General features: G+C 45.9%; 1 protein-coding gene across 4 annotated transcripts in view; it reads right to left on the bottom strand.

Annotated features, from left to right (window-relative positions):
• Positions 1-27355, bottom strand: part of LOC147673925 (death-associated protein kinase 2-like) — a 682889-nt gene that overhangs the window by 94061 nt on the left and 561473 nt on the right. For all 4 annotated transcript variants that reach the window (XM_086945018.1, XM_086945016.1, XM_086945017.1 and 1 more), the window contains 2 exons: positions 26897-27035; positions 13756-13885 (listed from right to left, as the gene is read on the bottom strand). In XM_086945018.1, coding sequence (XP_086801144.1) covers positions 13756-13885; positions 26897-27035 — 269 coding nt within the window. The remainder of the gene's footprint in view (positions 1-13755; positions 13886-26896; positions 27036-27355) is intronic.

Genomic DNA, 27355 nt, shown 5'->3' on the forward strand with positions numbered 1-27355 from the left:
GAAGTGTGGGGTTTGGCACAATTTTAGGTTCATCTTGGTGTGCCCAAAGATGTCCAGGAGACTGGGTGGAGTCTGGTTTGGTGGCTAACATTGGTTTCTTGGAGCTCTTTCCCATCTCTGTGACCCTCACAATATGGCCAGAGCAGTCCCTCAATCATTCAGTCGTATTCTGGTCTGATAACGTGTCTGTGGTGGAATGCATTAATCCAAATGCGGCCAAGTGCAAGATGATTTTGAGACTGATGAAGGAAATCATACTGCTGTGTTTGAGGCTGAATATCAACTTTACGTCAAAGCATATTTCTGGCATATTGAACAATGCACGATTGCTCTGTCTCATTTTAAGATGTAGATCTTCAGGTACCACCACCCAGAAGCAGTGGAGGTCTCTTCACCATTTCCGAATCAACTATTGCAGCTTGGTGTCTCAGCCTACCAGATCCTCGTGGCTGCCAGCTTAGTGCCCAGGACGAGTTGTGCCTATGAGGTGGCATATTATAATATTACAGGTTTCATGAAAGCAAGGGGGTTGGTGAATGGTTTTCACTCAAGGTCGTATTTATTTTTCTTGAGGATCTGAGATGTTAAGGACGACCACTGTCATATCCTATGTGGCATATTGCAACAATTTCCTTTTTTGCAAAGATGCAAAGGTATGCATATTGCACGAAAGCTTTACTGGTCCTAAAGGCACTGAAGGGCTGGCAGAGATTGGAGGGATACAGGCAGGATTCCAGGTACCAAAACTGACAAGCGAAAGCTGGCTAGGATAATGGCCAACCTTTAGGGGGTGTGCCGGTCACCAGCGGAGGTTCCCTTCTTTATGGCAGCTTTCTCCCTGGCATTTTATGGGGCACTAAGGGTGGGGGAGCTCTTGGAAAAGAACAAGGAGTGTAGTGGGAGTTTGCAGGTAGCGGACATTAAATGGCTGCATGGCGGTCTCCATTACCCAGTTTAAGACCGACCAGATGGATAGGGGGGACCATCTACTGTTGCACAGGGCCTCAGGGAATGAGTGCTGTCTGCTGGGGAATCTTGAAGGCTTTATGGCACACTGGGCACACTGGGCTGTTGGTCCCCTTTTAGTTCATGAGGACAGTACGCCATTGATGAGGGTTTAATTTGCCAGGGTACTCAGTAGGGCCCTGTTGTCAGCTAGTTTGAGTCCTGCAGAGTATAGTTTGCATTTATTTTGAATTGGTGTACCCACCACAGTGGCAGGAATGGGGCTTGCAGGACAAGTGGTTCAAAGGGTAGGCAGGTGGAAGTCTGACTGCTGCAAGTGCTAAGTGAGAATGAATAGGTTATGAAAGTCCTGGTACTAATTTTGTCCCATCATTTACGGTATTATCCTCTCAACGCAGGTAGAGGACATGATAAGGTGTTGCAGCTGCTGGATACTTCAATGCCTCCTGTCAATACAGGAGCAAGAGGTGTTACAGACTAGCTGGTGTTAAGCGACTTGTACGTGAGGCAATAAAAGGTTTTTTACTCTACAGGTGACGACGCGGTTCAGGCAAGGAAAGCCGGATATCAGTTGACTTTCAGCAGTGAAGGAGGGCTGCACTTGGACAACTTGAGAACTGCGTTTGACAAAATGGTGCCCTGGAGGTTTCTGCTTCCAGGGATTGTCCCTATTCCTTTAGGAGGCAATGGCTTGGCCAAGCTAGGGTGGAAAGACTTATTGGAATTGGTGGTCTCCAAACTTTGTTGGCTTTCAAAGAAGTTCCGGGAGGCCATGGTTGCATTGGAGAGGTGGTAAGTTGGTCAGAGCCCTCGATGAGTCGGTGAAACAGTTAAACACAAAGGCTGGTAAGTTGTTGTACACAGCTCGTTTCGCATCCATACCTCAGGGATGAATTAAGGGTGAGTGTTTTTTCTTGCAGGATGGGGTGCATTTATCTAAGGAAGTTAATGCGATATTTATTGAGAACCTTTTGGCTGGGCTTGGCCAATGCACAAGGTAAGAGGGTCAGGGGCCAGATGGTAGGGGGACTATGCTGTGGTGGGTGAGGTCATGATTGATGGGGACACTTTTGGTCCCTTTACAGCAGCCTTTAATACACAAACAACATCTGCATCACTGGGCCCTCCAAGGAGAACTGGCAGCAAGTTGAAAAAGAGATTGCAGTGGCACAGGGGTAGGGGCTGGTCCCTGACACGTGATCCTTACCTGTGAACCACCCGCGCAGGTGCAGTGGGTGCAAGCTAGCACAGGCCCTTGGGGGACAAGGAAGTTGGGTGTAGGGGGTGCCCGAGGTAGGTATCCTAAGGGCAGCCAGGCCCCCTACAAGGTGGGAGAGCTCCCATAAGAAAGGAGAGGAAAGGTGGGGTGCTCCCATAAGGATGAACCCATCCTCTGGACAGGGGGTTTAAGATGAAGGGATCAAACACTGTCATGATCTCACTCAAACAGTTATCTTTTGTTGGTTACACAGGAACAAACTAGTTATGATTAGGCAACTCCAATGTACTAGGGTCTCTTTTGAGGCTAGGTATCACGTGTGAACAAGATGTAAATAATGTTACTGTGCAAATGTTGATGGTTTAAAAATGTTTTTGTATATTTGTAAAATAAATACGGGCAGGGTTCTAACGATCCCTAACCCAATGAGCTGGTGTTAGGTTGTTCTTAACATTGATAGTTGTGGGAAGGGTAGGTATATGGGACATCGGCGACTCCCTTGCCATATTCTGAAAAGATCCTTCAACAACCTGCAAGCCTCAAGATCTACTCCTGGTGTAAGAGCTTAGTGGGTTATGCACTGAATTAAAATACAGGTATGTGGCCTCTGCCTACAAGCACGTTAGTTTTAATCTTGCATGTTTTAACTCAATCATTCATTCTTCCGGGGCTGATACAATGGGTAGCTTTCAGATGGGTAGCACTAAACACCAATTAATAAGTAGTAAAAATCAAATTAGTTTGAATTTTCCGGCTTGTAAATGGTCATTAGGTACAACACGTCTTGGTTTATTTGTTGTCCAACTTGTGACGTAATAGGCTGAATTAATATTTCTTTCCCCTTCTGAGTCTGCAGAAAGGGTATGAAAGTATCTAGCTGTGCTCCTTTTGACTTTGACATCTCCAACCAGTCAGGACTAAACTCAAACATTGCTTGAAAAAAGTATATGAAGCTTTGTGTGTTGGTGCGTGGGGTGGAGAATCTTCAATTCCACTTTAGGCTGTAGATCCATACAAACCAACATAGACTAATTTTGTTGGGGTGTCTCTGTGGTGCTTAAAGCTATGTGTATGGTGTGAGTGGAAGAACCAGAACACACCCTGAAGGATCCTTAAATACCAGGCTGAAACTGCACCCTGGCATAAGAGAAACTGCTAGGACAAGATCCCAGCTGCCCTAATCTCTATTCCAGTGAGAAATTCAGCAATATCTTCTGACAGTGAGTACTCCAATATAGCCAATAGTGCTTGGAAAGTGTCAGCATGTATTACATGGGTGAGAAGCTTTCTCATGCTTCCCAAACTATAAAATCTACAGCATTCGTCGAAACTCAGCCATTTTACAAAAAGAAAAGAAGGGGTGTTGGATATGAACTAATCCTACGACCTTTTGGCAGTCTTCTGTGCAGTAAGCTATGACATCTTCCTCACCAGACTGAAAGACCAGAAGATTCAAGGATCCGCACTCACCAGAATTGCCTCGTTTCTTTTGGACACAACACAATCAGCCTATAGTAGTGTTTCCCAAACTGTGGAGGGTCGCAAGCCTATTTTTGGAGGGTTGTGAAAGTCAAAGCAATAAATAAATATGTCTTTAAATTCTGTATTTATCTTGTCATATTTGTTGCACTTCAAAGACAGAGGTCTAATGTCAGGCAATGTCTTCTGACAAATTGCTGCTTATGTGTTTTTAACACAGTGATTGGTGTGTGAAAACTCCTCTTGCTTTGCAGTCAGAGAAACAAAAGCAAAGTGAATCATCTGACATTTTTGTTGGGGTACACAAATTGTGAAAGGAAAGCATGCAGCATGTAATTTTTTTAACACACAACAAAATGCAAATACCTATGAAAGAACTGTACACATTCAGCAGTAAGGAAAGCAAAAATGAAGTACATTTGTTATGTAATTCTGGAGTGTGATGGAAAAAAATACTTTTAATTTAATTTAAAAGAGCATGACAGTTTACTTGGTGAGGCACAAATGAAATATTCACTGATTTCCACACGTTTTAATTTCTGTGCAATATCGATTTTTCAGTAAAACTGTATGTCTGTGCAAATTAATTGGTCATTCCCGTGGAAAATATGCAGGCTGTAAATGACGTGCACTACCACACTTTAGTTACATTAAAAAATCACCCGCCTCATGTCCATTAAAACTAGGTGCATTGCGAAAGTTTGGCATTCTAAAAATTGGGTTGTGGTTCTAAAAGGTTTGTGAAGCACTGGTCTATACAGCACACTGCCCCTCAGGGACCTTCCCAGTACATTACATCATCTGCCAAAGCCAGTCACTGTTACTCAGCCACCACTCAAAGCATTTGTGACACCTCTAATTTTTTTTATCCATCCCTTTGGCAGGACTACCCAGAACCAAGCTGATGACAATCAGATCATTTTCGGTGTAACAAAACCACTGCCCTCTAGCACTCATAATTTACTCATCTGCCATTTATGATGTTATTATCAGGGTGAATTGAAAGTACCTTAAATGTATTCCATACAAAACAGACATTGTAGGTGGGGTCAAAGGAGTAACACTCCCCAACATCTTTTGTCAGGTATCATTGGCCCCTTTCTAATCATCATCAAGCTGTAAACAATGTAGGTGTACCAGTGAGCAAGATTATGTCATGGAGATGGACAAAAACAAATTGTTTCCAATGGGTTTCTTTCCTCTCCATTCATTATTCCGCATACTACTACTTTTACGTTATCCCCCATGGGTAGCAGGTAGTGCTTTGTCTATCACATGACGAGAGCATGCGCTATTCTTTGACTGTCTGGCATTCCTTAAAGGAACTCTCATAAGGGTCCATAATGCTGAAGCAAGGCATCTAATACACCTGATATGCATAGCACATCTTACTCACCTTATGTACATTTCACTGGCTACCAGTCACCTCCGGTGTCAAATTAAAATCCCTATGCATCATGCTCTAAGTTTACGACAGCAAAAGATCAGAATTTCATGTTTGTAATACCTCACACTGACATTTGGGCATGCCCATCCATCCAGTGCTTGCTTTGAGCTGGTGGTTGCTGATGGGGACCGCCAGTACTTATTTAGAGGGACCAGCACTTATGTTTCTGCAACAGCCTTTTACCTCAACCAAGAGAGGGAAAACAAAAAAAGTGAAAAGATGGAGGAAGAGAAAGTGGGGGAAAACTTTATAAAGGAAGGAAGCAGGAGCCTGTTAGATTGAACGTGCAAGGAGTTTCTGGAAGTGGATTAAAGAGGCTGAGGTGAATTTAAGATTTTGTAGTCATGTTATTCAACATGCAGCCATTAAATCGCACTGGCCGCAAACTTCTGAGCAGACCTTTGGACACCAGCACACTTTCTTTTGCGAATTAAGCACTGTGTCCATCTTATCACAAAGCCACACTTAATAAACGAATGACTATCCGTAGACACCAGTCTAAGTAGTTTAAATATGGCATCATCTCCCAGAGTCACTACACAGGTTGAGGTTTTTTCTGATGTGCAATTTTGGGTACAAACTATTTATGCGAGTTCGTGATTTAATGATGCATTTCGCAGTAACCGATGAATTAACGAATTTGCCCCTTAAATGATATGATTATCTCATATTGAAATGTGATTAATAATGTAGGATAAATGTGGGTCATTCACGAGTGGACACCATCATTGTTCAAATGAATGCAGCTTTTGGTGTTTTGTTCATCCTGCTCCTGCTCATTTCCCCCTCCTAATTAGTTAGCCGTTGAAGTCTTCTCTCCCTACAGCCACTGAACACAGGAGAAATTACAATTACTTGTAGCTTTACTGCATGATTTGCACATGGAGCTTGAAGTCTCTGTAAGATTTTTCCCAAACTGAGAAAGCACCACGCACTTTCAATTAGAGAGAGGGGTCCGCCAGGGCTGTATATTGGCTCCTATACTTTTTATTCTGTATATTAATCAGTTAGAACAATTGTTTGGATATTATTGTATAGATGTACCCAAGGTTGGAAACAGACTGGTTCCAGCAGATAGTACTGCCCTTATAGTGCCAGCAGCTTTAATTAGATCGATGTCATTGAAAATTTAGGACTGAAAATCAGTCACACTAAATCATATAACATGGCACTAGGGCCGAAATATGTCAAAACTAAAACATATTCAATTAAGAGTCATTGTATTGGCAAAGTGGATACATTTTGCTATCTTGGCATTTGTTGGACTGTAAAATGAATTGGGATCCTCTAATGAGAACACATGTCTAATCTTTTGATAGGTTAGCACATAGTATTGACACTTTCTCTAAGTGCATAGGTCACACTCACATCAGGTATATAATAGACCTCTATAAAGCGAAATGTGTGTCGACAGTGGCATTTGGGGCTGAGATCTGGGGATATGAGCCATTTCACCCTATAAAAGTATCACAAAATTAATTCTGTAGGAGAATATTGAGGATCCCTCGGAGTGTACCTTCAGGGATCGTCCATGACAAATTGGGTGCTGGCTTTATCTCAGACTAAACACAAATCCACCCCATATTACTGTGGTTTTCAGTTTGGCTAAAAAGAAATATGGAGTTCAATAGGAAGAGTTTAAGGGATTGTTTGTGCCTGGATCATTGTCATCGTATACCATTATGTAAACAATATTCTGGGTGCATGGGTAAACCACAACTTTTCACTGATCCAGGGTTGAATTCCAAACCAGATATTGCTAGGGTAAATGAGCCTTTTTTGTACATATGCAAGAGAAAGGGGCTACATGTTCACTGTTTGTGCACTCATTATGCATAGGTGAAATCCTCAAGTAAAACTGAACTGTATTTAACGCTTGATATGACGGTTTTGCACAGAAAACTTTTAATATATTTTTGCCTGAACGTGTTTCCACAACTTTGTACAGCATCAGTTGAACCACATAATATACCTCAAATGTGTAATTCACGACAACTCAAGATATGACATATTACACCACTCCTTACCATACACCACCTCCAAATACTTTTTAGCATCACACAACACTAAAACACATCACCCCACGCCATCAAATAGCTCACAGTATTTACATCGAATGTGAAACACTGCCCTTTTGTTGCCTTGTGTGGAGACATACAGTGCAGTGTATGCCCTGAAGCAGAGCCGAATGCCATGTGGGTGCCATGTTTTTTCACTCCCTTCCTGTTCATTTTGTGTTTAAGAAGCAAACTCCCAAAGCCTGCAACCGCCTCACTTAGTGATCCTGGGCAGGGAAATCCAATGACAGTCACCCCATTATGAACATGGGGTTAGCTAGAAGAACGGATGAATGGCAAGTCAAGGCTTTCCCCGGCAGAGCCCGCTGCGGTGCCATTGAACCGTTATCACCTTATATGGAGCAGAGGGACTAGAGGATTGTCAGACATGCAGCTGCTGTGTGCAGTGGCCTGTGGCCTGATAGAATGCCTGATTCTGAAGCTGAAATCCACCAAACGTTAGAAGAGCGTTCTTGACCCTACTCTTTAACCAGCTCCTCGAAGCAGTGCAATCGCTTCAGTACTGGTCTGTCTGACAGGCCCCAGATCCCTCAGCCACTACTGACAACTCCACCTTGTGGCCGATGTTATGTAGTCAGCAGTCTAGTAGTTGGGTGGGTGGAGCTAGCTGGGGTGGAAGGGAAGAGGAGGAGTGTAGACAGGATGGGGTTAGTTAGAGTAGGGACAGGCATACTGAAAGAGGTATTCAATAAAGCTCTTATATAAATATACATAGACTTGTCTGTCCTTATTTCATAGACACGACAACTGGCGACGAGGATGGGATGAGGCGATGAGCGCGTTCATCACCCGACTGCAGCGACTATCGAGACACTGTGAATTTGACACCTTCTCAACAGATGCCGCCATAAAGTCACAAATCATAGATGGATGCCACTCGGAAACCCTCAGGAGGCGGCTACTAAGAAAACCCCATGAACTAGATGACATTGAAGAAATGACTCGCGTCTATGATCAGGCCTAGGAACATGCCACCAACATTGAAACGGGGTGCAATGTAAGTCATGAACAAGCGCGTCGTGTCCAAGCCAAAGGCAGCAGCCGACGAAACTCGAAAGAAAAGCAATGGAGACCCAGACCGTCATCTCGTCAAAGACACCCAGAGCACAGGAGGCGAGAACCTGGGCGGAGAGAAAGGAGAACGGAAAGGACGAAAAGATGTTACAGGTGTGGATATGACTATCCTCATGCAGATACCTGCCCTGCCATGGGTCAGCGATGTAGGAGATGTGGGCGGACGAATCACTTTGAAGCGATGTGTGGGGACTATCACAAGGAGAGGCGAAGCGAAATGACGAGGTCGTCTCGTTCCGACACCAGAAAACATCACATAAGGGCAGTCCAAGGAAAGTCTACATTGTCCTCAGGCTCGTCACACTCCAGCCGAGAGTCGCGCAGATCTCGATGGGAGCGTAGATCACCGTCCCGGGACTCCAGATCATCATCCAGAGATTCTGAATACACAGTGGAATATGTGAATATGATCGCAGATCCCGACCAACTCAAGAAATATCCACGCCTGGATATAAAAGTAGGGAACCATGACACCAAATTCGTACTGGACAGCGGGGCTTCGCTGAACTACATTCCGGTCACAGAATATGAGAGAATGAATCCTAAGCCCCCACTAACTTATGCACCGGTCCGAGTTTTCACTTGGATGTCCAAGAAGCCACTCCTTTGCTTGGGAAAATTCCCAACAACACTCAAACACGACACCGTCACCATACCAGCGGTCATACATGTCATCAAAGGCCCGGAGGCTGACTGCTTACTCAGCCTACCAACTGCAGAGCGTCTCGCCTTGTTGAAATCCTATTTAAGGTCAGTGATGACCAGGACATCGTCAGCAAGTTTCCCAGGCTGTTTCAAGGACTAGGGAAAATGAAGGGATGCCAAATACATCTACACATCAACGAACAGATCAGGCCTGTGGCACAGCACCCTCGACGTGTACCATTTCATTTCCAAAAAGCTGTTGAGGATGAACTTCAAGACCTCCTGTCAGCAGACATCATTGAACGGACAGATGGTCCAACCCCATGGGTATCGCCAGTGGTCATCGTACCAAAGAAGGGAACCACTAGCAAGGTGAGACTGTGTGTTGACATGGGACTACCTAACACGGCAATAGAAAGGGAGTGCCACCCTGGGCCGCATCTAAGCAACATGATTTCTGCTTTGAATGGGGTGAGGGTGTTCTCGAAGCTGGATTTAAACAAAGGCTACCACCAGCTGGAGTTGGACATCAAGTCCCGTTATATTACGACATTTGCAACTCACTTAGGACTCTTCAGATACAAGCGACTGAGTTTTGGTATCTCCTCAACCGCAGAATTTTTTTAAGAGGCAATCCGTCAAATCATTTAACACATCCCCAACACTCTAAACTACAGTGTCGATATTCTTGTGTATGGCTCCGACGTTCGTGAACACGACATGGCACTCAACCGCGTCTGTTACGCCCTGCTAGATGCCAACCTGACGTTAAACAAAGATAAGTGCGAGTTTCACCAGTCCACTTTGAAATTCTTTGGCCACATTTTCTCGGGTGCAGGGTTGAAACCTGATCCGGACAAGATAGCGACTCTGAACAACACCAAGAGCCCACAAGATGTCAGTGAATTGAGATCGTTCCTGGGGATGGCCAGCTACTGTGCCCGTTACATCAGAGACTATGCGACCATCAGCCATCCCCTTCGCGCCCTCACCAAACAAGGTCAACCGTTTGACTGGACGCCCCAGTGTGAACAAGCATTCAGAGAGATCAAGCGTGCAGTAGAGTCTGCTGACAACCTCTTGTACTTCAATCCTCGACGGAAAACTGAAATCACTGTGGATGCCAGCCCTGTGGGGTTGGGGGCAATTTTGGCACAATATGACAATGACTATGACCAGAGACGCATCGTTGCCTACGCCAGTCGCAGTCTGTCTGATCCTGAAAGGGCATATTCACAACCTGAAAAGGAGAGTCTTGCAGTGGTTTGGGCATGTGAACATTTTCATGTTTTTATTTATGGCAAGCACTTTACTCTGATCACCGATCATCAGGCACTGGTCACCATCTATGGCAACCCCAGATCCAAAATGCCTCAGAGGATTGAGAGATGGGGCCTGAGACTCCAGGAATATACTTTTACCATTGTCCACAAACCCGGGAAGGCGGAGAACCCGGCAGACTACATGTCACGACACCCTCATGCATCATCGGACTCCAACCCATCCATTGCCGAGGAGTACATCCACTTCGTGGCTGATCAAGCACTGCCACCTGCCATTCCCATTGAAGTCATCCGAGAGGTCACTGCGCAAGACGCCGTCTTGCAGAAAGTACTCCGTCGGATTCAGACCAACTGGTGGAGACATGATTCTAAAGAAGAAGACAATGATCCGGCTGTCAAGCAGGAGATGCAAGCATTCCGACACGTCTGTGATGAACTGTTTGTTACCACGGATGGAGTAATACTGCGAGGTCAACGGATTGTGGTTCCTGGTCAACTACGGCAAGGCGTCATCAACCTTGCCCATGAAGGCCACAGAGGAGTAGTATCAACAAAGCGAGCTCGCCGGGAACGCGTGTGGTTTCCCCTCCTCGACCAGATGGTAGAGTCTACTCTGAAGGATTGCCATCTGTGCCAGCTGATGAACAAAGGTGATCCACCGGCCCCATTACATATGACCACCCTACCAAGTGGAGTATGGCAAGAACTTGCCATGGATTTCTACGGACCACTACAATCCGGAAAATACGTGGTAGCCATAATTGATGAGTACTCACGATTTCCCATCACGCAATTTGTGTCATCCACAAGTGCCTCTAGCACTCTCAAAGTGCTAGATGAAGTGTTTGCAACATGGGGTGTCCCCAGAGAGGTGAAAACGGACAATGGACCTCCGTTCAATGGGCACGAGTCAGTGCGTTTGCAAAACACCTGGATTTCAATCACAGGAGAATTACACCTCTCTGGCCACAAGCAAATGGCACCATTGAAAGATTCATGGCCACGCTCAAAAAGACATTCCAGCAAGCCACTGCTGAAAAGAAGGACCTGCAAGTGGCCCTCAATGAGGTCCTTAGAGCATATAGGATAACCCCTCACTCAACCACCGGAATGTGCCCTGCAACACTGATGCTGGGGCGCCCCATGAAAAATCGCATCCCGACCTGGGAAGGGGCCTTGCGGGCAGTGTCGCCGCTCCGCAGCCATCAAGAGGTGATGGCGACTGATAGGTGCAACAAAGACAAAATGAAATCATATGCCGATGCCAAAAGGAGGGCGAGATCACCATCTTTGCATGTAGGAGATTACGTTATTGTCAAACAAGACCAACAAAGAAAGACTGACTGTCGGTTCCGAGATGAACCTTTACTGGTTACCCAACAGAAGGGCACTATGCTAACTGCGGAATCTGATCAACGACGAGTTACCAGGAATGTATTGCATTTTAAGAAATACCCTCCGGACATGAAAGGACCTTTGACGAACGTGACTGAAATGCTTACTCCTGAAGAGTCTGACCAAGTTGACCAAGAGAGTGGGAGTCAGCTAAGTGACCCCCTGATAGATGATACGACTGGAGCCATGTCTATGCGACCCCGCCGAGATATCCAGCGACCAAAGAGACTCATTGAAGAAATATGAGCTAGCACACTGTTCTGCTATTTTGTGAAGAAAGGGGAGGGTAAACATCCTTTACCACGCGGATTTTACTCCGCGTGGCCTTTACAACGCGTCCATTACAACGCAAGTCGTTACCACGACTTGCGCTGGAGGGCGCTAAAGGATTAAAAATAGTAAATTTACTATCCCAACACCTTCCCTAGGGTCCACGGGGACTGGTGTTAGAATAGTAAATTATACTATTCGAAATCCGCGCCCCCAACGCAAGTCGTGGTAACGACTTGCGTTGCAAGGGACGCAGTGTAAAGGGATGCGTTGTGACGGTACATGTTGTACCGTCATACATCCAGGGGGAGATGTTATGTAGTCAGCAGTCTAGTAGTTGGGTGGGTGGAGCTAGCTGGGGTGGAAGGGAAGAGGAGGAGTGTAGACAGGATGGGGCTAGTTAGAGTAGGGACAGGGAAACTGAAAAAGGTATTCAGTAAAGCTCCTATATAAATATACATAGACTTGTCTGTCCTTATTTCATAGACACAACAGCCCCCTCGCCCAGTTCAGCCTTTTCTGTCCCCGCCATCCTTTCTGCTTACCAGGGCAGCATCAGACGTACGAGGTTCTATACAAATGCTGCTTACCATGGTACTGCCTAACATACTCTCTTCTAGTCTGCCTGTGATGTGCCTTCCCCCGCACACTTTCACATCCCCATCAGCCCCTTGCCCTAACCATTGCATCTCCTAGCATTCACACTTCACCTTCTAACCGCCTCCATCCTCTGTGAAGCCCATCTTACCTTGGTCTAAGCTACAGAACTCCATACATAGATACACACAAGGAGACAACTGGGTGGAAAGAATTCCACAGCGCCCGGACCACAATTTCGCTAAAACAGCGAAGGAAGTGTGTGCTCAGAAGAAAACTGTGCACTGCCCTGAAAAACTCCACTGAGGACTGAATGGACAGAGGAAGCCTCAGGTGAACCAGCAGCCAGGGCGGACCAGAGGTCCACTAGCCAAGTCAGGGGTTGAGATGACTGTGCAGTGCAGTGAAGTGCTATTTATACTCCTACTATTGCAGTTGCAGCTCTAGTGCAGATGCACACCGCTGGCTTCCAGTGCTCTTAATATGGCGGCTTCACATTCACAAGTGGCGGGCTTGAAGCGGAAGAGCGTCACAAAGGACATGAAGCAGCAAGGGCCATTTGTGCGTTAACCACTCCCCGCTGACATTCTATCGGGTCCGGAGGTCATGAGTCTGAATGCCAAACACGACTCATTAGGCATGGCATGTGCTTCCAACAGGCCAGATAAGGCAGCAGCCTTACGGCCAGAGCTAGCGATGGCGCCGCATCCTTTCAAAAGAGAAGAAAAGTGTGTAGGGAGCACTTACGCAGGCAAAATTATATTTTGCTTGGTGACTCAAACATCCGCACCCTGTCTCTGCAAGCAAGAATTGGAACTGTTGATTACCATTTTACGGAGCTCTAGGACCACCTGTTATTTTTTACAAAAGGGAAAACTGCAGTATTAAGTGCTATGTAGATGAGTTATTAAAACTATGAAAATACCCCATGGGGGAGATCCCAAAACACAATTCAACAAAAAGAGAGGTAAGGAGAACGTCAATACACTCTTAGTCCCTAACTTATACTAATTCATCATCGGGCCCCACTGGGAGAGGACGAATGCCCCTGGGGAGGCATTCGACCTCTCCCAGTGGAGCCCGATGATGAAGCATGTCACCAACCAGGTTGGTGAGTGAGGGCCTTCCATACAAACCATAATTGGGTTTTGTATTTCTTTCCTTTTTCTCTTGCTCTTGTTGTTACAAAGCGATTGATTTCTACACTCTTATTTTGTTTGAATTGGAGATCCCAAAACCAAAAGACGCAACGGAGTGTAAGCACCACAGAGGTTTCTGCCACTGCCTGGCCGAAGTACTTACCAATGTACTGTGGGGTCCCGCACAGACTTTTAAAGCTCACGCCAACGTCAATTTTCTGGGCTAGGCCAAAGTCAATGATCTTGATCTTGGGCTCCGGGACTTCTTTTTCCAGCAGCATCATGTTCTCTGGCTTCAAAGATAAGAGAAAGAAGCATTGGCAAAATCTTTGGGTTCTTGGTTTAATATGCAAAAGCGTGAAAATACACCCTCGTACATGAGTGCGTTTGAGCATCTGTTAGCAACGAGGAGCCATAGAGAGAGGCAGGGAGATCTAAATGAATCCCCCATTCGAGGCAGTAGGATACACTCAAGCAACCAATAGCATTAGGGTAGAGGGATAGCCTTCCATGTGCAGGGTAGGACTGTGATTCACAGATTCTCAAGGCATGGGTGAAAGGGGCTGGTGGAATAAAGCCGATAATTGAAATGAACTGGCCGAAAACTACAGAATGTATATTGGGAACATTATCTTTATTTATACATCCTTGCTGTCAACCAATTTAAAAATGAGCAGAACTAGGGGGAAAAGAATGAGCTATACATTTTCTTAACAAACACACAAAGAAAGCAGATAGAACATTACACTAGGAAGGTTAATACTTTAAAATAATTGCAGCGTCACTCTTACCGACCACAAGAGGTCAGTCTAATACATGAAATACTTGGTACCCAGAAAGCAGAGCCAAAGCCGATATGTCAAGAATGAGATCTAGCTGGTTGGAAAATATGCTTAATTAGTAACAGCCTTCCCGTCTCAACCAATTAACAAGCTTTGGCATAACCAATAGGTCTTGCCTTTAGGATCTTATGTGTTTAGCCAGAACTTTTAGCTATGTTGTAGAGCATTGTGGCTGCTGTGGATTATGTTGAAAAGTTATAGTAAAAAGTGTTAAGATTTTTGTTACCTTTATACAAACGAAGACAGCATTATATACAACTGAAAAACCTGATTAAAAAAAGATTTTAACATACAAAATGTCTTCTAATTTTTTTGTGCTTGCACTGCTGTCAACTTATTCCTGCCTGTTCTCATGCATGTTTGTTATAACATTTTTTGTTATGGGGGAGTGGGACATAAATAACGGGGGAGTGGAGGTTGGAAAACAGTAATTTAATTAGAACACGAGCAACGGAAGGATACTAGGGGAGAATCAACAAATGCCAAATTCCAAGGGCAGGCGTATGTGATGATTAGGTGGTGCTCTGATGCAAAATGGTGGTGGTGAATGATGTTTGGTGCTCAGGTGGTGACACTATATGGTGTGAATTAGAGGTACATTGTGGATTGTGGAGTTAAAATATGTTGTTTGGTGTGTAATTATGCGGTGTGTATTGGAAATGTGTGGAGTTGAATTGTTTGGCCTGGAACTGTGGTGTTGAGTGAAATTATGCTTAGTGAAATGGTGTCATGGTGTTGAGTGCATTTCTGTTTATTGGTGGTATGTGGTATGGAGTGCATTTATGTGGCGTGTATTTATGTTGCATTGAGTACAGTGCAATTATGTGGCGTGTAATATTGTGGCACTGAGTGGTATTATGTGGAGTGTATTTATGTTGCATTGAGTAGAGTAATGGTACTGAGTGTATATGGAGTGTATTTATGTTGCATTTATGTTTATTGGTGGTATGTGGTATAGAGTGCATTGATGTGGCGTGTATTTATGTTGCATTGAGTACAGTGTAATTATGTGGCGTGTAACTATGTCGCACTGAGTGTTGTTTTGTGGAGTGCATTTATGTTGCATTGAGTAGAGTGTAATTATGTGGCTTGTAATTATGGGGTACTGAGTGGTATGTGGGGTGTATGTGTTGCATTGAGTAGAGTGTAATTATGTGGCTTGTAATTATGGGGTACTGAGTGGTATGTGGGGTGTATGTGTTGCATTGAGTAGAGTGTAATTATGTGGCATGTAACTATGTCACACTGAGTGGTATTATGTGGAGTGCATTTATGTTGCATAGAGTACAGTGTATTTATGTGGCACAGTGTAATTATGTGGTACTGAGTGGTATGTTGAGTCTATTTATGTTGCATTGAGTAGAGTGTAATTATGTGGCATGTAATTTTGTGGCACTGAGTGGTAATATATGGAGTGTATTTATGTTGCATTGAGTAGAGTGTAATTATGTGGCGTGTAACTATGTCGCACTGAGTGGTAATATGTGGAGGGTATTTATGTTGCATTGAGTAGAGTGTAATTATGTGGCTTGTAATTATGGGGTACTGAGTGGTATGTGGGGTGTATGTGTTGCATTGAGTAGAGTGTAATTATGTGGCATGTAACTATGTCACACTGATTGGTATTATGTGGAGTGCATTCATGTTGCATTGAGTACAGTGTAATTATGTGGCACAGTGTTATTATGTAGAGTGTATTTATGTTGTACTGAAATCTTTTACGTTGTAATATTTACTTTTATCTGATATATTTGCAACCTATGGTACAATTTGATGGACCTTTACAAACAAAATTGGGACTGAAACCTAACCCCGGAGATTAGGAGTTATGCTACCTTTGGTCCTGAAGAAATGCCTTTGACTCTCTGAGCAACCAGGGCATGAAACAAGTTTATAACACAGTGAAACCAAGGGCTCCTTACTATGGCCACTTCCTTCACGGTTTGTTCTTAAATTGGGCATAGACATTCACCAGGAATAAGACGTATCGAATAGGGAATTTTAACAACACCACCACCGCTCCCTTCAACCTGCATTGAACAGCATTCACATGCCCCATGGCAAACACCAGGCCAGGATAAAGTAAAAAGATACCCGCTTGAGTTCTGCTTTTGAAGGCTTTCTGTGTACTGCAGTGGCTGCTCAGCGAGGAGCAAGCTCGAGGATGAAAAATGCCGCCTAGCTGGGTGAGGGCGATTGCATCCCAAGAATGGGACCATCATTACCACTTGGTGATCCTGACTGCACCATGTCAACTCGGAATACAGTGTCATGGAGGAACATCACACTACACCCATTTATGGATTTAAAGTTGTGCGCTGGACTGTGTTAAAGATTTACTCTTTTTTCTCTCTTTTGTTATACCTAATAATGGACATGTTGCTATGCACGTGGGAGATAACAATATCAGCCATGGCCATGTAGCAGTTAACTGAACTAGAGGAGGCCTTCAGCCTCACAAATTAAGCGCTGGACTCACAGTTTGAAATCAGTTCAAACTCTCACTACAACAAATGTCACACCTGGTGATACGTGCTATACCTTATCACCGGGTTCTAGCCCTTCAAACCGGATGTGGCTCTTCAGTTCACGAGTACAAAAGGGACCAAAAGGGACCAATTCAGCACACACTAGTTAATGGAGACTAAAGTTCAACCCTACTCAACAATAATTCCTTTCCATACTTGATCTCGACAGCTGCCTCCACTGTACACACAGTGACATATGTTATACGTTGCTGAAAACTGTGAAAACCTGCGAACTCTCCTATACCCGTTAAAGGAAACATGGAAAGCCGTGCTGGCGCAAGAGAGTATTGGGTCAAATGAAAATAGGAGGATGTGCACTTTTTTGATGAAAAGCTGTGAACATACATTTGAGCTTTGAACGTGCAAGACAGCACGAGAATATGGAGTTGAGGCAAACATAGGGTGTTCGGGCTACGGTGGATGTTAAAGAGTCGAAACGCTACCTCCTGCTGCGCACAGCTTTTTCTGCATCGGCACTTTTGTATTAGGATTGGCTGTGGCAAATTCTTTTGCCCTTGGATAGGTCTAAATAATTAAGGATTAGTGAAGCTAGTGTTTGCGCTTGTATTCGAGGTGGGAGCTATGGTGGCGACAGTGTCCGCATGTCAGTTGGTGTAGGTTAGTCTATCGTCCAGTATGATGTCAGGGTTTTTTACTTTATTTTCCATTTATTGCGGCCACCAAGAAGAAGTCCAGAATTATGCGTTATACCCAAACAACATCACCTCTGTTTTGGTTGAATTTAACTTGAGGCAATTTTTGTCCATGCAGTATAGAAAGGATTCGTCTATGCCATGATCAGTGTTTCAAAGGGGCACCACAATTTGGATATCATCAGTGTAGGACACTAATGAAAAACCAAAAAGATCTCATTAAAGCCGCCAGAGGGGTGACGTACATAATAAACAGGGATGGGCTTCGTGATGAACACTGGGAAACACCACAAGATGGAGTGTAGGGTTCTGATGTATTGTCGCCCAAGGTCACCGATTGAACTCTATCGGTTAGAGGGGACTGGAGCAGTGCTGGGAGCAGAGGGAGCCCTTTACAACCAAACCGGTTAACGTTGTAAACTGTCAAACCTTATGACAACTCATTTCAATTCTTTCCTTTCATACATATGTATTAATCTAATCAGCTGACAACATCACCACCTACAACTATTGACCATATGTTAAGATACATTTTATTTTTGATACAACGTCATGAAAATCAATGCAATAAATAAAAAAAATCTTTATGAGTGAGCCATGTTTTTGCTGTACTAATGAAATGTGATGTTTTAGCATTACTGTCATCTGCTGCGGGCATTATTGCAAATATAAGCCCGAGCTCAGGGCAAGGGAGTATTAGGCGAAGGGCAATTAACACCTCTTAACACCTGAAAGCACAGGAGCAATAATGATTTTCGTATTGGTCCCCTTAATCTCAGCAAATAGAGGCACAGAAACTGGTCAACTGGCCCGGTCTGCTTAACGCCCCTACTTCAAACTCGCATTGACCTGTGAATGCAGGCAAATAACGTTAGTTAGTCCAAGCGTTCAAGGTATTATTGTGATTGGCTGAGCCAATTACATTATTCCGTACAGGATGGTCATATGGATGTACGCCTTGCTGCGAAAGCTCTCACCCACAGCTGTGTGTCGGGATTATGAGGAGGCAGCAACACTGCAGTGGAAGGGATACTATGGAACCTCCTCCCAAGCACTCCTCTTCAAAGAAAGGTGGCTACACGCAGGGGTGGTCCCGGCCGTGTGTTTCCGAAGAAGATCCTGGGACACCCAGCCTATGACCGGGCGCCTCAACCTTCTTCACATCAATGTCCCTCAATGCTGCCTTGATGTGCCCAAGCAGTGGTAAACCATTAGTAAGGCACTCCTAGTCCTGCATACTCCTACCACTCTACTGAGTGGACCCCTCTTCCTAACCAATCCTTACACATAGGACCTGGCTCCAAAGAGGGCAGTGGAGCTGTGGAGCGATTGATTGTATCGCTTCAGGAACATCTCAAATAAAAGAGGTACAATGAACACTAGGGTGTGGCATCAGGTGGACAGGATTGTGGAAAGCAGCTTGTGAATGGGAGAGGGTTGCAATGAGTAACAGCTACGCCAATAAACAAACACGTTTCAAATTTAGAGTTGGGAACAGCAATTTCAGCTCTTGAAAAGGAATATGAATATCGAAGGCCTTCGCCAGCCAATCACAGTAAACGGTATGCTTTTGCATCATGTTGCCTGGATCAACAAGGCCAGCTAGGGGAAGAGTGACCCTGAAGCAGCCCCCCTCCCGAAGACCAAACGGATCAAGATGAAAAGTAATGTGAGAATCTGGAGATGGGTGCACAGCCAAGTGAATGGAAAGTGTGTGTATATAGGTGCGTGTAAATTTTACTACGTACACTTATGAATATATGAGTTTGTGAGCATGTATGTGAGTCCACGTGTCATGTGTTTCTGTGTGTGTGTGGCGGGGGGGGGGGGGGGAGGGGGTCGTGTGAATGCGGTGAGTGTCAAGACTGAAGCTCTTTCAATCAGACAATACTTATTCACAATCCATCGCCTGGCCATTGCAAGCTGCCTGCAGTCTGCACCAAGAGCTGATTAAATTTAACAACTCCTCCGTATGCAATCTGTCAGGGGATCTCAACAAACATCATATGCCATCCTATAGGCAGTGCCAGTTTCAGTGCTGCTGCGGCCTGCGTGTTGGCTCTGCCAGTGCCGCTCCGCAGTGCTGGTGTTTGAGTTCAGGGAGTCTGTCTGGTAGAAGCTCTTGTGGTTCCTGTCTGCAGGGCCAGAGTACGAGTTAACAGGGAAGCACATTGTGCACAACGTGATGCAATAATATTGTTACACATTATGGATAAAAAAACATTTTCACAACTGAAGCACAGCTATCTACCCTTCCAGGAATTTACATGTGACCATATGGTCACGGGTTAAATTCCCATTGTCTCCACTCAGCATTTTATCCTTCCGAGGTCGTAAAATGAGTACATTTTACCTGTTTTAACACTGCATCTTTTATGATAACAGCTGGTCTGTTTTTTTTACTTCTCTTGCATTATGTATATTGTTTTATATTATTTTTACTTTGTTGATCTGTGTAATCCCATTCTCATTCATAAATCTTTATTTCGGTAAATTTTCACCATAAAAGACATTATTACAATTCATAAAACGATTAAAAGATACAATTTATACTTTAAAGGGTCATCCGAGTCCGTTAAAAGAAAAATTTCCTAGTTCAAATGTCACATTTTTGGTACATTAGAATCAGTGTCCAGCCTTAAGGCATTTTCTTCTCAGAGGCCACATTGCACCTAGATATTTAGCCACTGCGAAAACAATGTGGTCCAACAGATCTATTTTCAGAACTCTGAAGGTGACCAAACACTCTCCAAATCCCAAGTTCCTGCATAGAGGGACGATCCATTTCTTACGAATCTCATGATAGACCGGGCAAAAAAAGATTATATGGAGCTCAGACTCATTGGCCCCTCTACACGCTGGGCATATGCTGACTGCTTGTTCACTCCACTTGCTTGTAAGTACTCGAAGTGGGAGGGACCCGTGCCTCCATTGCAGATAGAGTTTCCTGAGTAGGGGAGGATATAATTTGTCTAGGACTGGCTCGAAGCTGTAGGCGTCCTTGATGCGTAGAAATGACTCCGTTAGTGTCCCAAGATTTTGGCGATGGTAGAGTGCCATTAATTTACTATCGTGGTATACCTTTGCCAATTTTTTGGGGGGAAAAAGTGGGCAAGTGGATAGAGGGTCAGACCACAACTTCAGTAGGCCCAAGCCCTCCAACTCTGTTTTGATAAATTTCAGCCATTTAATTTTCCCTGCATTAGGCATAGCGAGCACCTCCTGGAGTCCCTGTCTATAGCTGATCAATTCGGGAGTTGACCACAACCTACGCCAGTAAGCTAAGGGTCGAAAAACCAATTCCTCATCAAGGGGTCGCATCCCTAAATCCAGCCTTAAAGGGACAAGAGGTGTACTGGGTGGAAGTGCTACAACCCTTCGAAAGAACTTGTTCTCCTCTTTCACCAGGTCTGGAGAGACTGCATGGCCCCAAAGCTCACACCCATACATGGCAGCCCCCCTTGCCTGTGCCCTATAGATCTGTAAAGGGGGACCAACGGGCCGAATAGATGACTTGTTTTTACCCAAGAGCTTCATGGTACCACCCGAGTACTGAATCAATTTGAGGAGTGCTTTCTCTTGGTGCGTGCACCAGGACATTCTCTCATTTAGATAACTCCAAGGTACTCAAAAGTTCTCACCCTTTCGAGTCTGCTCTGTCCGATGTTGGGGCTCGAGCGGAATTTTGGTGGGGGATTAAACACCATGAATTTGGTCTTTAGGGTGTTAATTTCTAGACCGTGTTCCCCACAAAAATCCACGAAGCCATCAAGAACACGCTGGATACCCATCGCAGACTTTGAAAGCAACAGGGTGTCGTCTACGAACATGATTGCCGGCACCCTGGAGCCCGCCAGCTTGGGAGCATTGGAGTTGACAACCCCATTCAGGTGCGAGATAACCCCGTTGACGTAGAGGCAGAACAGGGTCGGTGCAAGCACACAACCCTGCCTCACCCCCCTGTCAACGGGGAACCTATTCGACAGAGCTCCCTCCTTGCTACACCTCACCTGTGCAAAATTAGCAGTATGGAGACAAATAATCATCTCCAATAAGCCCTTAGGGACCCCCAGTTTGGCCAACACCTCCCAAAGCTTTCTGCGGGGGACCAGGTCGAAGGCCGCCCTCAGGTCCACGAATACAGTGTAGAGGTTGCCACCCTCCAACTGTACCGTTTTCCAAAAGATGAGGGCAAGCCGAAAGACCTGATCTATAGTTGATACCTTCTTTCTAAAACCCGCTTGGAGGGGGACTCAGGATATCATATTCCGTCATCCATTCCAACAAACGATCCAACAGTAACCTGGCGAATAGCTTTTGTGAAACGTCGATCAGACTTATTGGCCTATAGTTGGCTGGGAGCAGAGGGGAACCCTTCTTGAAAATAGGGACTCTCTCTGCCCCCAGCCAAGTTGGGGGGATCGTCATGCCATTCAGAATCGCATTGAACAGCACCCTAAGATACGGGGCCCAGATTTTAACTTCGTGTTTGTATAGGTCACCTGGAAGCCTGTCTAGGCCTGGCGCCTTTTCAGCAGCCAGGCCCATGATCGCCATACTGACTTCTTCCAGTGTGAATCCATCCATGGGAGCTACACTTTCAGTGAGTTGGTCCATTATGAGTTCTGGTGGGGTCACCAGTTGGTCCGGGTTATGTGGCCTGTACAGGGTTTTAAAGTGGTCCTCCCAGACAGCGGATGCTATATTTGCTTCAACTGCCTCTAGAGGTTCAGCTGTACCATGCTTAACGATTTGCCAAAATTTTCGGCTATCTCGCAGTGTGAGGGCAGCTGTCATTTCGGACCAGTTTTCCTCATCCTACTCTATTTTAGCGTTACGTAGGATGGACTTATAGGCTAACCGCTTTTCCCTGATCTTACTAAGAGTTTCTCGTATTTTAAGGGACTCTAGTAGGGCGGCCTGTGCTCTCCTACAAGAAGCGTTGAACCATGAGGCTCTTTTCTTCTTAGGCTTCTTCGACTTGACCACCGGGTTCAGTACCTCTACCAGGTTAGAGCATAGCTCAGAATGAATAACCCCAAGCACAGTAAACTCGGCAGAAGTATCTAACAGGGTAGTAGGTGCCTCGGCATTTTCTAAAGCACGGGGCTCAGTGGCAATAGCTAGCTGAGGGATGAGAACCTCAACCTTTTCTAGGGCAAGGACCACTGCCGCGTACAACCTTTGGATGTTAATGGGGTTCTCAAAGAGTTTTAGCCATTTGATTCTGCGCCTATTACTAGTTACAACTAAGCCAGCTGGGAATGCTAAGTTTTCTTCTACAATACCCATGGACAATCCCTGGACCGCAAATCTCAATGAAAGTATGTTGTGGTCACTGTCAGTCCTAGCGACTATCCCAAAGTCCCTCACTTTAGCCCAATCCTTCACTGAGACCAGGATGTAGTCTATGCGTGACTCATAACCTGGTCTATTGAAGGTGTATTTTGGTGGAATGTCTCCATTAATTCGGCCATTACAACCCCTCAACGAATGGCAGAGCGTAAGAGATGTTATTTGGGTGGCAAGAGGTGACCAAGACTTTACAGGGGGGCCCGCCAAGATGGGGATCTCCCAGAGATCATCCTCTTCCCTTGTTACACCTGCCAGATGATCCGGGAGAGGCTCATACTCAGTGTTGAAATCTCCCCCAACTATAAGTGAAGAGCAAAGAGTGGCGGAATCGAGGAACAACGCTAGATCCTCAATTGTTCCCGAGGTGCCTGCTATCCCTACCGCTCTTGAAAATACATTAATCAATGCTACACTTGCACCACATGCCCACTCCAAAACAACGCACTGAAAGTCCGCTGAGTTGGTTTCGAGGACTGTCGCCCTACATCCAAGATGGGAACCCACCCAGATCAAAAGGCCCCCAGATGGTCGTCCCTTCCCACCCCATGTTGCCAGAATCTCGAAGGAAGCATATCCTGTGCGGGACTGTTTTTCCCTGGCCCATGTTTCTTGAAACAGGCATATGTCGTGTCCTTCAATTAATTCCGCCCACTCAGGGGAATCTAGTTTATTGGCCAACCCGGCGACGTTCCAGGAGAGTATGGAAACTACGCCAGGAGCCACCGAATTATCAGTATCATTAGGTACCAAAGCACACCTGCTTGTCCTGGGCTGGCCTTGATGGTGGAAGGACTGTACTTCCGTTACCACTGGACATATTTTAGGCAGCATCTCAGAAGGGGGATTGTCCTTATTACTTTGATATACTTTAATTTTGTCTATGTAAGTGATTTTAGCGTTAATTGACTCGGTTATTGTAGTGCCCGCAGAATATTCAGCAGGAACCCCCTCTTTGTGCCTAATCTCACCTGCGGTTTGATTACAATGTCCAGGTTGGAGTTGTAATGGTGGGGAAGCAGATTGTCCAGGGAATAGGCGGAGCAACATGATAGGTCTGCCAATGGCGATGTGTCAGTAGACCTGTGTGAAAGTCAATCCACTTCCTCAAGGCACCCAAATCTGTTGTGGGTAGGTGCCCCAGTCCACCCACCGTATATGTCTGGCCAATAATTGGGTAGCCCACCCTGCACACCTTTTCTCTCCGGGATCCAGCTCTAATTCCCTCCCGTGTTAGAGTGCGGGCGTGGTGGGTAAAAATAAGTTAGAGGTCTGGATGCTATGGGCGAGTTTGCACTGTTGTTATTCCAGGAATGAATAAAGTGTGCAGTGTTGGGATTTTCAAATGAAACAATTACACAATCACCTGTAATAGACTTGTGCGAGGTGCCTATCCAAGGGACCCGTCGCACCATGAGAATTTTACTTCTCAGGTGATTGGGTATTGGCCTGTAGACGTTAAGCCAATGGATTACTTTGTTTTTTAGTGATCCAAAGTCTTCTTGCTGATGGTATGGCAGTTCCAGCACCCCTGTTAGCACAACTAAATAGGGTCTTACATCAGGGGGAAGATCAACATATCCCCTGTAGCGATTTTTATTAGGATTTACTCTCTGTGCAGTGGGATGGTAGATGTTATGATCTGTGCCCCTCGGGATAGCCGTAACTGTCGGTGCAGGATGAACCACCGGCTGGTTAGTGGCCGCCGCTACCCTGTTAGCAGAAGTACCTGTAGTGCCCTTGTGCCGAGGTTTTGGGATGGGTTTAGCCTTCGGGACTTCAGATGGAATAACGGGAGGTAGTGGTGTGACAACAGGTAGAGGTGGGGTGTTAGCAGTGGCCGGTGGGCAAGTTGGTTCATTATCAGGTATACTAAGGGTAGCTAAATTTAGGATGCTTTTTTCAGTCTCGAGCAACTGGGTTTCTATTCGCGAGAGTCTAACTTCAAGGGGGGTTAAGAGTTTTTTTAGTGGTTCCCACACAATTGTTAGAAATTCCACATCCTTCCCTTTTATAGTACAAAGTGGAACCCCGCCGTTCTCGCTTTCTATTACGAGATTATCATGGTCATGTTTACCCACCAGTTTTGCGGAGCAGGATTCTATTTCTGATTCAGAGGGGCAGATATTTCTCATTGGAGACGTGTCGTGGGATACCTGGGGTAATACCTGAGTAGGTAGCTGGACCTCTGCTGCCTTGGCCTTTTTCCTTGAGTAGGCAGAAGTATTATTGTTACGCTTTCTTTTGTGGTTTGGACCCTTTTGGGGGTATGACAATTCCCCCCACCCATTTCCATAAGTGTAGCAGTTGGTGCTATCTCCAAAGGGACCCCATCAGCCAATGCAACAGACCCAACCACCCCACCCGGTGATAGTCTTGAGATGGCGGAGGATGCATGTAGGGGCCCCACCTTGGGTGTGGGTGGCGTAGATACTAGTGGATGGTGGATATCTGCCTGTGTCACAATCAAAGTAGGAACTGGACCAATTGGGCGATCAGGTGTTTTAACAAAGGCAAAGTGCCCTAGGGAGGATTTTTTAGCCATGGCAAGCTCCTGTGATAGCCTTCTCGCTGCTTCTTGTTCAGTGGAGACCCTGTGCTGCATTTTGTTGATCTCCATATCTATAGCGATATTGGTCCTAGTGATGAAGTCATCTAATGTCCCATTTTTCAGCTTGCCCTTGGCTGCCCTACTTCTGTACTCACGGGTTGACATGATTCTTTATTTACCGGAGATTCAGCAGCTGGTAGGGCTAAGATACGAAGTTGGGGCCAAAGGGTGTGGCCCAGTCCAGTCTCCACCGGTCTCTAACGGCCCGCTCTTTGCCCGGTCTTCGCCCGCGCGCGTCCCGCGATACGTGTCACACAGCTCACTGATATTGCTGGTGAAAGGGGCGTGGCACCCTGGGGGCGGGAGGCGGGGTGGAGTGGGAAGAGTCCCAAGCCCGGCTCTAGGAACGCCGCTAGCACTCCTGGGACTCGCAGTCCCAGTCCGTTGCAGCGCCTGGTGAGTTTTGCCCCAACAGCCAAACGAGGTCCAGGGAAGCAGGGGTATCCAACAGCAGGTCAGAAAGTGACTTCGAGCGCCCCCGCGAAGCGGGGGCCGTGAGTCGTTGCTTTAAACACCCTGGGGGCGGGAGGCGGGGTGGAGTGGGAAGAGTCCCAGGCGCGGCTCCAGGAACGCCGCTAGCACTCCTGGGACTCGCAGTCCCACTCCGTTGCAGCGCCTGGTGAGTTTTGCCCCAACAGCCAAACGAGGTCCAGGGAAGCAGGGGTATCCAACAGCAGGTCAGAAAGTGACTTCGAGCGGCTCCCGCGAAGTGGGGGCCACGAGTCGTTGCTTTAAACACCCTGGGGGCGGGAGGCGGGGTGGAGTGGGAAGAGTCCCAGGCGCGGCTCCAGGAACGCCGCTAGCACTCCTGGAACTCGCAGTCCCACTCCGTTGCAGCGCCTGGTGAGTTTTGCCCCAACAGCCAAACGAGGTCCAGGGAAGCAGGGGTATCCAACAGCAGGTCAGAAAGTGACTTCGAGCGGCACCAAATAAAGTATTTTGACTAACTGAGTATCTTTGAGTGGCAGAGCTGGCTGGTGACCTTTTGAATTGGTGTGTCGGAAAGAACCATCATGAATTACATGGATGGAGCAACTAAAGTAAGCCAGTCCATTTCTCCCACTGGGAATTAGGGAGGCGTCTCTCCTGATAAATTATCATTACTCCAACAACTTTTGATTGCATTACAATGGCAGATACGGTTACTTGCTAAACTGTCAACTACAAAACAAAGAAACCTCAGTTCACACTCTGATGCAAGGCATAACCAACCGAGCGCCCTCACCAGCAATCAGTCTTCCTCTGACTCTCCCTCTCTTATCTGCCAAGCAGAGAATGGCTGGAAATGAGGGGAACTGCAGATTAGTAAAGAATGTACCTTTAGGTCCAGGTGGGCGATGTTCCGTGTGTGCATGTATGCCACGCCAGCCAGGATCTGCTCGATAAACATGATGGCCTCCACCTCCGTCATGGCTTCCTTCTCCGCGATGAAGTCGAAGAATTCACCACCTCGAATCCTGTGAAGTGACCAAGCACAGAGAATGAGTTCCAGAGGAGGGAATTCACCACACCGTAAATAAGATAGTGCTTTGTAAGTCAATATTACACCTTCATAGCAGCCTGCAGTAGAGTTCCCTTTTGGGCCCTGATAGCTAATAATGATTCTCACTCAGTGTTGGTTATCATTGGTATCCTTAACTATGTCAACACGCCCAATAACAAGCCGCTCCTTGGGGCTGATGATCACAAAGGCATTACAAGTGAACATGGAAACCAACGATGCACTACAAAATGGCGGTGGTGATAGGGCATGGGCTAATGCATGCCAGCTGAACAG

Source organism: Lissotriton vulgaris, chromosome 12, assembly GCF_964263255.1.
Source record: "Lissotriton vulgaris chromosome 12, aLisVul1.2, whole genome shotgun sequence".
Taxonomy (NCBI): domain Eukaryota; kingdom Metazoa; phylum Chordata; class Amphibia; order Caudata; family Salamandridae; genus Lissotriton; species Lissotriton vulgaris.